The sequence below is a fragment of the Danio rerio genome, chromosome 6 (assembly GCF_052040795.2).
Source record: "Danio rerio strain M-AB ecotype USA chromosome 6, GRCz13ab, whole genome shotgun sequence".
Classification (NCBI taxonomy): domain Eukaryota; kingdom Metazoa; phylum Chordata; class Actinopteri; order Cypriniformes; family Danionidae; genus Danio; species Danio rerio.
The window spans coordinates 3,122,501-3,139,782 of record NC_141026.1 but is presented as its reverse complement, the minus strand read 5'-3'; the positions used below and the strand labels follow the sequence as shown (position 1 = coordinate 3,139,782).

General features: G+C 38.4%; 1 protein-coding gene across 25 annotated transcripts in view; it reads right to left on the bottom strand.

Annotated features, from left to right (window-relative positions):
- szt2 (SZT2 subunit of KICSTOR complex) overlaps positions 1-17,282 on the bottom strand; it is a 174,630-nt gene that overhangs the window by 116,924 nt on the left and 40,424 nt on the right. For 17 of the 25 annotated variants that reach the window (XR_015492873.1, XR_015492874.1, XM_087256034.1 and 14 more), the window contains 5 exon segments: positions 14,877-14,924; positions 6,809-6,927; positions 4,631-4,880; positions 3,934-4,105; positions 1,021-1,113 (listed from right to left, as the gene is read on the bottom strand). Coding sequence is in view for 22 of the 25 variants with exons in the window: in XM_087256034.1 (XP_087112160.1) it covers positions 1,021-1,113; positions 3,934-4,105; positions 4,631-4,880; positions 6,809-6,927; positions 14,877-14,924 (682 nt within the window). In the remaining 3 variants the exon portion in view is untranslated. 25 annotated transcript variants of the gene reach the window in all.

Here is a 17,282-nt window from a genome sequence, read left to right as displayed (position 1 = left end):
AAATGTATTGTTCATTGTTTGTTCATGCTGATAATGCATTAATTAACATTAACGAATAAACCTTATTGTAAAGTGTGACCATTTTTGGTCCCACTTTATATTAAGCATCTTTAACTACTATGCACTTACATCTAAATATAAATACAATGTACTTACTGTGTTCATAATGTATTGCAGAACACTTCTGGTGCTCTTGAGGTGGAGTATAGGTTAGGTTAGGGACAGGTTGGGTGGTATGGGTAGGTTTAAGGGTGGGTTAAGGTAAAGGGGAGTCCAAACTTTTCAACCCATGACCCCCAAAATAAAAATGCCAGTGATTCGCCACCCCCGATATCCTCTGAGAGGGTTATTAATGCAGAAACCTTGCATGCAGTGATGCACACACACCAATAAACCCAAGTCTATTTTTGTTTTTTTTTGTTTTTTTATGTATGTCAGTGATGTAAATGTGCCATAAAGTTTAACCTGGTGTTATAAAATCAATCTGCTGCATCTGAAGCTATTGCTGTGTCTTTAATGTAATGTAATTACCCCAGGGGAAACAATCCAATAGGACTAGTGACTATAAGCTACTATAGTAACTATATAGTATATAGTAACAATAAACAACTATTTTTTTCTCTTCAGTAGGTTATGGATAAAATATAGTAATTCTTATGGTTTAATAAAAATAATTAGAATTTTGTAAATCACCAGGTGACCCCCTTCAATGTCCTGCGACCCCTCGGGGGGTCCCGACCCCCACTTGAGAACCACTGTTTTAAAGGATTGTCAAAAGTCTAAGTATAAATGTAATTACAGAAATTAATTACAGATGTAATTAAATGCAGGTATTAAATCAAGTATAGATGCAATTTTAAAAATTGTATTTACACAATAACCACATTGTAACGAAGTCTTAATATCAGTGTAAGTACATACAAGTTAAGGCCACTTACTAAAAAGTGGGACCTTATGTTTTTATTCCTTGTACTGGTAGTGAACACTAGGCTTACTAAAAACAAATAAAGCTAAACACACCTCTTTTTTGGAAGACTGGAGGCAGTAAAAGAAGTAATGCGGATTGGACGGCACGGTCTTGAAATACTGAGCACCAATTTCCATGAATTTATCCTGCAACACAAACAGAATGCGTAATATTATACATTGTGTTTATTCCACACACTAGATTCAATAGTACAAAACACAGACAAACAAAACAATACAAACCACACAATAAACCTTAAAAGACAGTTCAATATTTCATTAAAGTCAACATTTCATTAAAGATGACTGAAAACACACCTTAGTAAGCCTGGGATTTATCAACAAAATTAAGTGAAGTGAAATTTTTAAATATTTTCGAGAGAAGCACATGCTCGTGATTGACCCAGCTGGCCCAAATTACATTTACATTTTCATTTACATTTAGCAGACGCTTTTATCCAAGGCGACTTACAAATGAGGACAAGGAAGCAATTTACACAACTATAAGAGCAACAATGAATAAGTGCTGTAGGCAAGTTTCAGGGGCCTCATGTACGAAGACTTGCGTGGAAATCTTACTAAAACATTGCGTACGCACAAAGCTGTAAATGTGCGTACGCAGAAAAAAATTCAGATGTATGAAACACTGCGTACGCCGAATCTCACGCATATTCTTTTGTACATCTGAATGAACGTGAAACTGAGCGCAACATGCACGAGCACAAAACCCCTCCCTGCCTCCTCCCCCGTATGAATATGCTAATGACTATGCTAATGGCAAAACTCAACGAAAAAGCAACGGCAAAAGCAAGCAAGAAGAGAAACTTTGAACAGAATGTGAATTGGAGGTGCTGCTTTCGGAGGTAGACCGGAGAAAAGCGGTGTTATTTGCAAGTTTGTTCTCTGGAATTAACAACAAAAGAAAAAAATATAGTGGGAGAGTTTAGCTGATGCGGTCAACACAGTTGGGTCTGAACATCGCACTGAGTGCATTAAAAAAGAAATAGTGTGGTTTATATCTGTAAAATGTTGCAGTACCCTTAGCAGTCTCAGTGGCGCAGCTCATAAGACGTATGTGATCATGTATTGACACGTTCGAGCATGAACTCGGTTCGAATCCAGCGTCTGATGAAGTCATTCTTCTTTTTTCCCCCGCTATATATCAGATTTTGCCCACTATTTATCACGAGAAAGACAAGTAGGAATCATCAATAAGTTCATATCAATAAGCATCATATTTTATTTGCACATTTATTGAATGGAAATGTTTCTGATTCACGCATGCAAATTCATCTTCAGATAGTGTCTTTATAGCAATGTGCGTGCAGTAGATCGCTCAGATTACATTGGGAAAACAGGCGACTGCTGCAAACTGTGCTTTAATGTTTAGCTGGTCAACTGTATGGTATGGAAACCTTATATACCTGCTAGATGAACCCGTCTCATACAGCTGCCACTGCAAGGCTCAGACACTTTGTAGAGAGGAATTTAACACAACTGCCTCTAGGAGTCGCCAATGGAAACAAAACAGACACGCACAAAAAATGTGTGTACGCCATCCAGAAAGCTGCCGTGAAGCTGCGCACATTCCCACGTTCAGTTCATTGTTAGTAAATCCAAACGTGAGCTATTCTGAGCGTGAAACCTGGCGTACGCAAAGTTTTTGTGCGTACGCAGCGTTGATACATGAGGCCCCTGGTCTGTAAAGTCTAAGAAGGAAAGTATTAGTAATTTTTTTTTTTTTGGGTACAGTTAGTGTGTTATCCAGAGAGGCAATTGCAGATTAAGAAGTGATCTGCATATCATGCTAATCATGCTAATCTGCTAATTATGCTAATCTGCTAATCATGATCTTCAAATCAAGGGTCCCAAGTCTCTAGCTGCGTCCCAAATGGCACACTATACACTATTCACTCATGCACTATGTACTTATGCACTTACACACTCAACAGGATAGTATATGTATGCAGTGTCGTTCCAAATGGCACACTTATGTTTATTTACTAAGCGGAAATTCAAACCGTTTCCCTGATGACGTTTGAAGGTTGCCAAATCAGTGAAATAAACGAGCGAAGTATCAAATAATACCTGCTATGAGTATTGCCACATTCACCATCGGGAGGCGCTATAATTAATCTCGTAGGAGAATTTTGCTTTCACCATCCAAAATAAAGTTATCCAACATGTGCGTCCGATAGCTCCGCCCCTTCCGCTATGTAAGCAAACCTGTGGTCGTTGAGTGTGTGAAGTGTCCATCACTACACACTTAATTTTATCGGCTGAATGAGTGCATCATCCGGGTAATTAAAGTGCACTTATTATTTTTAGAGTTTTCAGTGCGAACACACTACTTACACTATTTATACAACAAAATGGCGTAGAATAATGCATAAGTATGCGATTTGGGACGCAACCACTATATATATCCTTAGTTCCTTTCTACAACTATCTTCATCTGGAAGAAACCCCCCTCCTCCCCTTCTTTCACCTTTAGTCAGAATGGGCGGCACGGTGGCCCAGTGACTAGCACTGTTGCCTCACAGCAAGAATACCAATGGCGACGGGTCCTTGCCGGGCCATCTGGTATTTCTGTGTGGAGTTAGCATGTTCTCCCTGTGGGTTTCCTCCGGGTTCCAAATACGCTCTATATTATAGATAAATAAGCCTAAATCTTTTTTCTAATGTCTTACTCTCAGGAAGTTCACCTTGACCTCAGCAGCGGGGGAGTTTTGAGATCAACCTGAGCTCAATTTCCCCTCGCTCTGTGAAAGGGGGGAGCCCTGGGCCCGAGAATCCCTTGAGCTCAGGGCTCTCTCCCGGCACAGCACGCCAAACAAGCTATGTAGAAATCATGAGCTAAGTGTGAACTCTTGAAAATGCTATTCTGAGAATTATTAATATGATTATTAATGTATTATTAATACCATTTTAGAAATGCTGTTTCACATCACTGTGTGTCTGCAGTACCTGTACGATTTTGTGCAAATCAGGATAGACTTCACACTTCTGCTGGGACTGGAGAAGAGACAGAGGGAATTCTGGGATTTTGGGTGACTTTGGTTCGTCCAGGTTCAGCGGGGACGGGGGAACAGAGAGTTTTCCTCTGGAATCGGTTTCACTCACATCCTCCAGTTCAACACTTTCAGAAAGAAAAACACAAACAATTCTGTGACTGTGTACATCCGCATTTTAATTCATTTAAGCGGCACGGTGGCTCAGTGGTTGGCACAGTCGCCTTACAGCAAGAAGGTCACTGGTTTGAGTCACAGAGTTTTCTGTGTGGAGTTTGCATGTTCTCCTTGTGTTGGCGTGGGTTATCTCTGGTTGCTCCTGAGTCCAAACACATGTACTATAGAAGAATTAGATTACTAAATTTGCCATAGTGTATGAGTGTGTGTGTGTGTGTGTGTGTGTGTGAGTGTGAAAATGTATGGGTGTTTTCCCAGTACTGTGGGTGGAAGGGTATCCGCTGCATAAACCATAAGCTGGAATAGTTGGCGGTTCATTCCACTGTGGTGACCCTTCATTTGCCGAAGGAAAATTAATGAATGAATAATAAAAAATCCCAATGAAAAAAAAAAGTTAAAAGGGCAACCACTAATACACTCCATGCAACAAACCCAAACGACTACAAGCCCCAGAATGCATTGCTCTGCATGGGTACCTGGATGAAGACACGAGCGTGGCCCTGTCGGCTCCATCTTCCTCTGCCTCCCCAATGATGAAGGTTGTGGGGCCATTGCTGGATTTGCCGTGCAGCTCATGGCGTTCTCGAAACACACGCACATGTCCACAGAGCGTCTGCAGGAAGGACGTGATGTCGATCTCCTGCAGCGACTCCTCGCAGTAGTCCATGGCTGTCAGGACGTCCTGAGAGCTCACGTTATACGACTGCTGCAGACTGCGATAGACACCTGTCAATCAATCAATCACAGAAACATCAGCAGACAGGAAATGAACACAAATTAATGTCAACTTACAATTAATACTTATAAATTATTATTATTTTAATTTTTTATATCACCATATACACATTTTGATTTTTTGATATGCAAATGTAGTTTAAACTAGTGTTTATTTGGACAGGAAATGAACGCAAACTAAATTTTGCACTTTTTTTTAAGTTAATATCTATAAATTATTTAAATATGAGCACACACACACACACACACACACACACACACACACACACACACACACACACACACACACACACGCACACACACACACACACACACATTTTATTAGATATAAATTAACTCATTTTAACTGAGTTAAAGCTCTAATAACAAGGGATTTTAGTTTTATTGAGCAAGTATTTGGTAACTATAATTACATTATTAATATAATAGTAAATTGTTTTTATAAAAATGTATAAATAATGTTTTAAAGCACCTTTTAAACCAGTGGTTCTCGAAGACAATGGGGGGGGGCCGCTTGATTTCGAAAAATCTCATATATTTTATTAAACTATTAGAATTATCATATTTGATCAATTATTATATTTTATAATAACCCCCTGGGGTTACTATGCTAGGATAATGTCACAACAATAATGTTAAGGCTGATTTATACTTCTGCGTCAAATGCACGCGTATGCTACGGCGTTGACGCATAGCCCTAACGCCATGGCCGTCGCTGACGTCCACCTCTCAAAAATTGTAACTACACGTCGCAACGACGCTTAGCGCAAGCTCTGTGATTGGTCGGCTTGGTAGCGCTGACAAGTCTGGGCGGGACCAAGAGCCGCGCAAATGGCGTGACCCCGATGGAGAGATTGTTTAAAAGTGTGGAGTCCTGTGAGGGAGATCCGGATGGAAAGTTTTGTTTTGTGTTTACCTCATAGTTAAATTTCTTGCACGTCCGCCAGTTCCTGCCTCAAAATGAGCGAGTTTGAGCCACTTGTACATTTAGGAAGTGTTCAGGAAAAGCAAAACACCAGCGAAGAAACTCGACACAGAGGAACATTTACACCTCACTGCCAACTAGCGTTTCGGAAGTGTTAAAGCATACCAACAGAGACAGCGCGCAGAAGTATAAATGCACAGCCACGCGCGTTGCATGCGCCGTGGGTTACGCCGGTCACATGAAGCAGAAGTATAAACCAGGCTTTAGTTGCAGCAGACTTTGCAGAAAAATATTTAACTTTGACACCTTTATGGCACTCACATACAGTTTTATTAAAGTCAGAATTATTAGCCCCCCTTTGAATTTTATTCTTCTTTTTAAAATATTTTCCAAATGATGTTTAACAGAGCAAGCAAATGTTCACAGTATGTCTGATAATATGAAAAAAGTCTTATTTGTTTTATTTCGGCGAGAATAAAAGCAGTTTTAAATTTTTAAAACTCCATTTTAGGGACAAAATGCCTCTTTGAGCAATATTTTTTTTCGATTGTCTACAGAACAAACCATCATTATACAATGACTTGCCTAATTACCCTAACCAGCCTAGTTAACCTAATTAACCTAGTTAAGCCTTTAAATGTCACTTTAAGCTGTATAGAAGTGTCTTGAAGAATATCTAGTCAAATATTATTTACTGTCATCATGTCAAAGATAAAATAAATCAGTTATTAGAGATGAGTTATTAAAACTATTATGTTTAGAAATGTGCTGAAAAAATCTTCTCTCCATTAAACAGAAATTGGGGAAAAAATAAAAAGCGGGGAGAATAATTAAGGGGGGGGCTAATAATTCTGACTTTAACTGTATATTGCTAATTTTTAGTCTCTATATTAATTAATGCAAAACAAAATGTTCATGTCTGTGTAAATATGCATCATTGTGTGCGTGTTTGTGTGTTGTTGTTGTTGTTGTTTTGTGTGTGTGTGTGTATGACCTTTGACGTAGCTGTGGTAGTAATGCTCCTGCAGGAGGCTGTGGTAGTTGGCCAGCACCGGTGGAATCTTGTGCTCCGTCGAGGACGAGGTGCTGGTGCTGCGCTCCTGAGAGATCGACCTAAAATAAATAAATCAAATCAATTCCGCAATAAATTATGATCATTAATAAGCAATTTCTAAAATAAACCACAACTTTAATATGACATTTTATTTGCAGTTACTTGAGGCAATTTATATGTGTGCGCAGCAATGTGTTCTCACACAGACATGCATTGCATAATATACTGTTGAAACCGAAGTTTACATACAGTACACTCTAAAAAAAGGAACATAACCATTTATTTCTAAATGTCAGATGGTAAATCATACAAAACGTTTACTATTTTAGGTCTGTTAGGATTAACTAATTAATTTACATTTGCTAAACACCAGAATAATTAGAGATTTTTTTGCTTTTAAACTGTGTAACTTTGGTCAAATGTTTTGGGCATCCTTCCACAAGCTTCTCACAATAATTTGAAGGAATTTTTGCCCATACCTCCTGACAGAATTGGTGTAAGATTTGTAGGCTGTCTTTCTCGCACAAGCTTTATCAACGCTGCCCACAAATTTTCTATAGGCTTGAGATCAGGGCTTTGTGATGGCCACTCCAAAACATTCACTCTGTAGCATATTTGAACTAATTTGGCAGTATGCTTAGGGTCATGGTCTGTTTGAAAGACCTATTTGTGGCCAAGTTGTAATTTCCTGGCTGATGTTTTGAGATGTTGCTTCAGTATTTCTACATAATGTTCTTTCTTCATGATGCCATCTATGCTGTGAAGTGAAACATGATGCTGCCGCCCCCATACTTCACAGTAGGGATGGTGTTCTTGGGCTTGTAAGCTTTCCGCTTTGTCCTCTAAACGTAACACTGGTCATTATGGCCAAACAGTTCAATCTTAGCCACAGGACATGTCTCCAAACGTTTTTTTTTTTATTTTTTTTTTCAGTGTAATTTAGCTAATTGTAATCTGGCTTTTTTTTTGTTGATTCTGGCTTATTGATTTTTCCATGTTGTCACAGAAGGAAGCAGTGTGTTTGAGGTTTTCTTAAATACTATTCTACAGTTGTGCCTCCAATTAACTCAAATGTGGTCAATTAGCCAATCAGAAACTTCCAAAACCTTGACACCATCATCTGAGCTTTATCAGAGGGATAATAATGTTATTGTGTGTGAACTTGACTTTCAAGAAAAGTTATAACAATTTCTCAGAAAATATCTTTCATTATTCTGCTATTAAGCAGAACAGAAACAAATTTGATAATCCTAACTTACCTAAAAGAGAAAAAGTTTAGTCACATTAACATCTGACTTTTATTTTTAAAAAATGATTATGTGGCTGTTTATACAGTGCATGTAAACTTCTGATTTCAACTGTATCAGTATGCCTATGCATTGAACTTCATATTAAAGAGCAGTCATTTTATGGTGTAAAATATTGACAAAATTCCAGCGCTGGATTAACCAATAGGCATTATGGGCACAGGCCCAGGGGCCCGTGCGGAATAGGGGCACCTGTGAGGGGGGGAAATGCAGATATGGAGTGTCTATTTAGGCTAAATCCAATAAGCTAGCTGAGTGATTCACGCCCATCCCCGTTTGATTGACGGTGACAACATAAAATAAAAAGCGCAAATGACAGAAGCATGAATGGCGTATCTCGTAAAGCGCATGGCAACATGTTTTGACGCAATCGATTATGAACTCGGTTCAAATCCAGCGTCTGATGAACACGTTTTTCTTTTTTCCCCCCGCTACATATTCGATTTTACCTACTCTTCATCACGAGGAAGACAAGTAGGAATCATTAATAAGTGTGTGTATTCTGGAGGACTCAGATTCAAAGAACTGCATTGGAGAGGCGTTATATCCAAATCATATGCATCATAAGTTTATAGAAGTTATACATTAAAAATACCCCTAAATATATTTTTTTTAGTACTGCTTTAGTGAATTTGAACAAGTATATTAAAATCCCTAATTTTTTACTAGTTGTATTAGTATATTTTTTAAAGTATGCTTTAAATGCTTTAATAGTAAGTTAAGTATTTGTAGGCTAGAAATATTTGTACTGTATATCATTTATTTAAAAAATGCAGGCAATACATTATAGATTAATTTTAATTTAAAAATATTATAATAATCGTGAGGGCCAAAACAGTGGCGCAGTAGGTAGTGCTGTCGCCTCACAGCAAGAAGGTCGCTGGTTCGAGCCTCGGCTCAGTTGGCGTTTCTGTGTGAAGTTTGCATGTTCTCCCTGCGTTCATGTGAGTTTCCTCCAGGTGCTCCTGTTTCCCCCACAGTCCAAAGACATGCGGTACAGGTGAATTGGATAGGCTAAATTGTCCATTGCGTATAAGTGTGTGTGTGGATGTTTCCCAGAGATGGGTTGCGGCTGCAAGGGCATACGCTGCGTAAAAACTAGCTGGATAAGTTGGCAGTTCATTCCGCTGTGGCGACCCCGGATTAATAAAGGGACTAAGCCGACAAGAAAATGAATTAATCAATAATCTTTTTTTTTTAAATTAAACTATAGGTGTGTGGCCAGGTAGAGGGCCTACAAGACATTGTGCCCAGGGGCCTCTGAATTCTTAATCCAGGCCTGCACAATTCCCTCTATGTGAAATGGAAATCAGTAGACTCTATATATAATCCACCACTTTATTATGTGCATAAAAAGGTAACCGCAAACCCTGTTAAACATAATAAGCATATTTAATTTATTTTGTTTTAGAAAATGACTTCCTAATGCTGATTCTGATGGTGTTTATATGCAATACCAATGTTGGTTGCACTAGTATATCTGAGGTTTTTACTTTATTATGTATAACTCCACTGCTGTATAACTCCAATAGGATTACATTTATCCTCTCAGTCCAGATGAGAATCAAAATGTAAATATTAGTCACATATCACTGTGGAAGAGGACGGTGAAATATTAAACCCGTCACAGAGCAGCGGGATCAAACCAGCTTTAAGAGCATGCAAAACACATTTACAGCCATGAAGCAACAATACTCCAGATTACACACCTCAGGCTTTACCGCTATTGTGGTCAACAGAGCAGGAAAAATGCACTTTAAGTAAAGGCAAAGTGGAAAAAAATAAGACGTTGAGGACACCAGCATAATATGTACCATAAAATTGGGGTGTGCAAACACTAACACAGAGAAAAAATTTTTTAAAAAATTATATGAAAGAAAAAGACAACCAGGCTCATTGGAAAAATGTGCCCAGGGCTACATTTGTTAGAACCAACAAACATGTACCCTGGACTACATTTTCTTGCGAATTTTCTACTAAAATCTGCTTGAACTGCAAAGTGCTTAGACTTAAAATATGTTGAGGTACTTTCAACTGAAATGGAATACGGAGTAGGGGGCGGGACTTCTTTTTGTGCCTCATGGCAAAATAATGTTAGGAGGGGCGTGGCTTAGAATCCTGTGACTGGAGCCTTCACCCATCCACTAGAGGGCGTTCTCAGATACATTAATTTCATACATGCCATTTCTCATAAATCCACCAGAGGGTGCTGTAGATATTTCTGCGTATTACCGTTTTTTGCATGTTCGTGAGAGAAGCTTGTCGTTGTGCATAAATGAGCAATATCACATGAGTAGCAGTGCGATGTGGCTGTATATCGGCCCCTTTTAATAAAAAAAGAAAAGCAATCACGGAGAGCCTAAAAACCCTTTTGTAAGAGGAACTACTTTCTTCTGCCATTCCTTCACAGAACAGCAGAAACTGTTGTTCGTTCACTAACGTCACTTTAGAGCTAGTATTGAATGATTCTTAGCGTAATGTCTAAAGTGATGACAAAACAGGTGATTGTGCTGACATTTTTAGATAATAATGCTGAACGGCATGAAATGCCATCAGTCTACAGAAACTTCCCAGTATTTCTCTGTAGCAATCAAGAAATCACAATACTACTATGGTATAAATACAGCACCACAACATAAAAGGAGATCGACTTAGAAAGAAATTTACCGGTTAATAATGTTAGTAATTACTCTGTTTTTCTCTTAAGGCTAATTTTGCGGTCTCTGTCACCATCTTGTGGATGAACATCATCAACCGTCTTTGCTCAAATACAGGCTAAATGCCGCAGACGGGTCTCTAAGATATTAAAAATATTTAAAAATAGGTACTGTCTTTATACATAAAATGCATAATTCCAATATAAACAACTACATTCTCGACTAAAAAAAAGCCTCAAAAGTACACTATGTTGTCCAACAGCAGCAGTATTTGTCGAGCTGTAGAGTGTCCTCTGCTTGTTGCTGTATGTGGGTGGAGTAATACACAAGGGTAAAGGGTGAAGAGGTTGGACGAATGCTGTTACTGGCAGAATATTGCACGGCTATCAGCCAATCAGATTCAAGAACCAGACAGAACTGTTGTAAAATATAGTATATCAACTTGATATACCCAAAACCCTAAACCCAACCCATAGTGTTTTCAAAAGAAAATCACAATAGAAAAGTCAGCTTCTACTTTTGTCTCGCACTGCTTTTTGGGTTTCCTTTTTCCTGGTTTATGTAATAATCCTTTATCGGACTCGAACCCTGGTCTGCTCAGCTCTGCTACCCAAATCTAGTGCCATCAAAAGCAAACCTGGAAAAGCTGTCTATTCCCAAAGTAAGCGATCGTTGGTACCGCCCCGTAGCATTCATTTTACATATAAAACGCAGTCATATGTACCAGCGAGCACATATTTCTCGGTTCTCTGTACATCAGGGCACACTTTCCCAATGAGCCTGTGTTAGAAAAAGGACATGACTTATATTTTACATTTTCTATGTCAATGACTGTCTTGCGATGTCCTAAATGTCTACATGCAGGGGATTACTCTCTTAACTTCAGTGTGTACACACTATCAGTCAAAGGTTTAGACACAATCATTCTGAAATGACACAAAAATGAAACCTCCCGTACATTCACTGCCAACTAGTTTTAGGACCGATTCTAGTCCAAATATCAAATCAAGAAGCATTTTTTAGGCAAGCAAACAATCGTCTTGTCATTGTTTTCAGAAATAATACATCCAAATTAAGTGAGTTTTTCGTTAAAACAAGCTAAATAATCTTAAAAATTGTGTAAGCAAGATAAAATTGTAAATTTACTTTAATTTTGATTTATTATTTCAGAAAACAAGACTATTTTTGCTCGTCAAGATAATATTTCTTGATTTAAAGCAGACCTATTATGCAAAAATCTCTTTTATAAGGAGTTTAAATATGGTTGTGTGGCAGCAGTGTGTGAATATTACCAGCTTCTAACAGTAAAAATTTACTATTATTTTTTTTATAATCACTCGATCAAAACAGAAACACTTTGATTGACATTCGTGTCAAACGCCACACCCACTAGTGACCATCTCTCCCTCATTAGCATAGGATTTTACTCTTGTTTTTGAATCTGCCACTATGCTGACACACAGGCATTTGTAGCTCCGCCCTCTTTTGAATCTCATTTAAATTTAAAGCGGCAGTCACCAAAACGGCACAACTAGAATTAAAGCCTAAAAGGGGCAGCTTCAAAGAGTTATCAAACATTATCTGTGTGGTATTGAACTTAAACTTCACTACACACATCAGAGATTTATTTAGCATCTTGTATAAAGAGGCATAATAGGTCCCCTTTTAGAATTTGTAGACATTTGGACTAGAAACAAGACAAAACTAACATTTTTTGTTGCATTGTTCATCATAAAAGCTAATGATGTGCATTATTATGATATGTATGCAATACTGCTTTATTGCTTTTCCATTTCCATTAATAACCAGAAGGTCTTTAGGAAGCAAGTGTCCAAACTGTTGACTGATACTGAACAACAGAAAGCACAGAAAACCCTTTAGGAGCCTTTAAGATATGAGGTCTTAAAATACATTAGACAGAACCTGATTCATTAACAATAACTTTTTTCCTGTTGAATTTGTTTTACGATTTTAAAAGAAGTCTGCATGTATTTGATCCAAATTACAATAAAACGTCTGTTGTTTAATCAAAAATAAAACTTTTGTGAAATAATATTATAATTAGAAAAAAAAATTCCTTAAATGGCAAAGCAGAACTATCAGCAGAGTTTTCCTTTAAATTTAGACTGCTAATTTTCAGTTATTATGCATTAAAAAAATGAAAGAAGCATCACTGATGTAGGCAAACATGAAAAAAATCATGTGTCAGAAGTCATTTATAATTGAGAACAATGAGACATTAGTTAAAAAAAAATTATATATATATATATATATATATATATATATATATATATATATATATATATATATATATATATATATATATATATATATATATATATATATTAAGGGTGTCACGATCCTCCAAATCCTCGATTCGATTACATTTTCGATTCTAAAGGCACGATTCGATTCGATTTTCGATTATGAATAATTAATTAATTAATGACCAATTAATTATTTGTAGCCTACCGTTTAAACTACCTGACCTGCATGGTTTTTGTTTTACCCATTAACAAATCATACAGTAAATGAATAAAGGCAAGATACACACATAATTACCACCTGTCAATCACTTTTTCTGCAGGACTCGTGCATAGGCAGTGATCTGTGTCGTTATAATGGCGTCGGTAAAAAAGACGCACAACCAACAGGAACCAGCCAACAGTATCTGAGGTGTTCGCTAAAAAGTACAAGTGAGTGAAAGATTGAAGCAGTCCTCTGACTGCCTGGACCTGCTGTATGTGCGTCTGTGTCCGTGTGGTCATGTGATGTGCATTTTCAGAGGTAGTGAGGAAGGAGGGCGGCTCAGAAATGCTACACGCCACTGTGGATGTCAAATCGTTGTCGTTCTAAAATGCCATTTAAAAACAAAGACAGTGTAAACAGGGCCTGAGTGTGAACTTTTCGCAAGCGGATTTGCAACGGGGGGGGGCGGAGGATCGCGATGCCGATGTCTATCGGACGAACCGTACGTAATACGTACATAGCAGAGCTTGTAAATCTGTTTTTTTTTTGTCGACAACACAAACGTTGTCAACATAACTCACTGGAAATCCAAAATGCTTACACACCGGCGACTTCATTGAAAGAGGAGAGGGTTTAAGCTCTGTCGACGGGTCTCCTGCTTCTGCAGTTTAACAAGCACTTCAACAAGCCTGTTATTTTCCCACTTGGCAAGCCAAGCTGACGTGACATGGGGGCGTGGCAGCATCGACGATTCCATTTTTTTATTCGATAATCGAAATTGAGCATAAATTTCGATCGATTTCGATTAAAAATTGAAATCGTGACACCCCTAATATATGTGTGTGTGTGTGTGTGTGTGGGGGGGGGAGAAAATGTTTGGAAAAAAAGGAAAATAAAAAAAAGCTACATTTTTAATAAAGACTTGTTTTTTAAATCACCTTAATGCTTCCTTCAATGGACGATATACAAATGCATAAGTCTTTACTGTTACTTCAAATCAATTTAATAGCTTTTTACTGAATAAAAGCATTATTTTTAAAAATACTGACCCCAAAGCTTCATTGCTAGTATATAACACGTCATCAAGATGGCGCCGAGCATGGCCGCCGTGTTGCGAGCTCCCAGCAAACTTTGTTGTGTTTTGTGTGTTTTACTTGTGTTTTTGTTGTTTTTCGTGCTGGATGTACACACTCTCGTTATCTACGACAGACACACACTTCGGGAAATTGGCTCCCTCGTTGCACATCGAAGATCAGACTTTGAGTAAAAAAAAAATAAAAATCTACGCTTTTAACTCATAGCACACGTGCTGCTGATGATGTGACAATAAAAGTGATTTGATTTACAAGTTTTCCTTCGATTATTTTAAGACCTCATACCCTTACAAGACATCTGAAAGTTCCCATTACTGCAGTGACTTCCCTAGAGTAGCAAAATCCCTCAGAAAAAGAGAAGGAAAGAAAAACCACCTTCAGTGCGGAGGGGGGCAAAAAGCGGCCCCTGTTAACCCTCCCAACCCCGTCCCAATACAGCCCTACAGCAGCAGCAGCAGCAGGAAGCAGCAAGCAGAGCTACCTGTATCTGGGCTGCTGATTGAACTCCCAGGTGTCTGTCTCTTGAGGTCTATTCTCATCCAAAGAGAAACCACATATAAAACATATTTAGGACGACCACATGATGAGCAAACACAGCAACTCTGTTCCAAAACATAGCAAGCAGCCTGACTAGGCAACATTTTAAAGTCGCAATGAAATTAAATTATTATCAGTCATTTAGGGTGTGGCTATCCAGTCTTTAGGGCGGAGCTATCAGTCATTCAGGGTGTGGCTATCAGTCATTCAGGGTGTGGCTATCAGTCATTTAGGGTGTGGCTATCAGTCATATAGGCCGTGGCTATTTATTCTTTAGGGCGGAGCTATCAGTAATTTAGGCCGTGGCTATCCATCATTTAGGGCGGGGCTATCAGTCAATTAAGATGGGGCTATGAGTCAATTAGAGCGGGGCTATCAGTACTTTAGGAAGGGGCTATCAGTCCTTTAGGGTGGGGCAATCAGTCCTTTAGGGTGAGGCTATCAAACTTTTAAGGCGGGGCTATCAGTCATTTAGGGATGGGCTATTAGTCAATTAGGACGGGGCCATCAGTCAATTAGAGTGGGGCTATCATTCCTTTAGGGTGAGGCTACGAGTTCTTTAGGGCGGGGCTATCAGTCAATTAGGGCGGAGGAATCAGTCCTTTAGGGTGGGGCTATCAATCCTTTAAGGCGGGGCTATATGTCATTTTGGGCAGGATTATCAGTCCTTTATGGAGGCGCTATCAGTCCCTTAGGGTGGAGCTATCAGTCCTTTAGGGAGGGGCTATCAGTCCTTTAGGGCCGGGCTATCAGTCCATTAGGGTGGAGCTATCAGTCCTTTAGGGAGGGGCTATCAGTCCTTTAAGGAAGGGCTATGAGTCCTTTAAGGCGGGCTATCAGTCATTTAGGGTGGGGCTATCAGTCCTTTAGGGTGGAGCTATCAGTCCTTTAGGGAAGGGCTATGAGTTCTTTAAGGCGGGCTATCAGTCATTTAGGGTGGGGCTATCAGTCATTTAGGTCGGGACTAACAGTCATTTAGGGTGGGGCTATCAGTAATTTAGGACAGGGCTATCAGTCATTTAGGGCGGGATTATCAGTCATTTAGGTTGTGGCTATCAGTCGTTTGGGTCTAATAAGCAGTGTCTCAATTCTGCCCTGCTTTTGTCTATTTGTCAATTTTCCTTCATTTTGTTACCAACTTTTTTTTTTTTTTAACAATCCAGACAGTTTTCAAAGGTCAAAATCATGCATAGCTCTTAATCCTTTTCTAATTTTAGGACTGTTTCAATTGCAAGTACTTCACAAGATAGGAAAAAAATTACAATCTTAATGCCAATATCATAAAGCCACAGATAAACTTCAAGTGAAATCGCAAAACAAACTGGTATGACCATTTTCAAATTAGGACATCTTTAGAGCTCTAAACAGCTCATCATCATTGGTCTGTGGCTATGATGGGGTAGGTGTGGCTCTGAGGCTCCACCTTCTTTTATGTGGAAATTTAAGTTTTGTAATAGGTAGGTGTGGTTCTTAGACTCCTCCTTCTTTTATGTGGAAATTTAAGATTTGTAATAGGTAGGTGTGGTTCTTAGACTCCTTCTTTTATGTGGAAATTTAAGTTTTGTAATAGGTAGGTGTGGTTCTTAGACTCCTCCTTCTTTTATGTGGAAATTTAAGATTTGTAATAGGTAGGTGTGGTTCTTAGACTCCTTCTTTTATGTGGTAATTTAAGTTTTGTAATAGGTAGGTGTGGTTCTTAGACTCCTCCTTCTTTTATGTGGAAATTTAAGTTTTGTAATAGGTAGGTGTGGTTCTTAGACTCCTCCTTCTTTTATGTGGAAATTTAAGATTTGTAATAGGTAGGTGTGGTTCTTAGACTCCTCCTTCTTTTATGTGGAAATTTAAGTTTTGTAATAGGTAGGTGTGGTTCTTAGACTCCTTCTTTAATGTGGATATTGTGTAGGTAGGTGTGGCTCTCAGGCTCCACCCTCCTTTAAAAGAAAATCATTCCTCTTCACAACTGGAAACACACCAACAATCAAGAATGCATGATTATATGCGGTTATGGCTTTGCAATGTCATTATAATGGAAGTCAATAGGGCAAAAACAGCCACCAACATAATGAAAAGGTAGTGAATTTGCCCAGAGTGCATTGCGGAGTTAAAACTTTTCAATATAGAGTAAATAAAATTTGTAAAATAATTCATAATGAAATAAAATAATTTCATTTGCTAAAACACAAAGAAAGCTGTGGCCAAATTCACCCCAGACTCAAAATCACCCCAGAGTGGATAAAAACATCCTTAACAGTACACAAAGATTAACTAAATTAAAATATCATGCTTTTATTAAAAGCATCGGATGTTTTAGTGTTATGTTTATTGATAATGTAGGGCATTACAGGCTCCT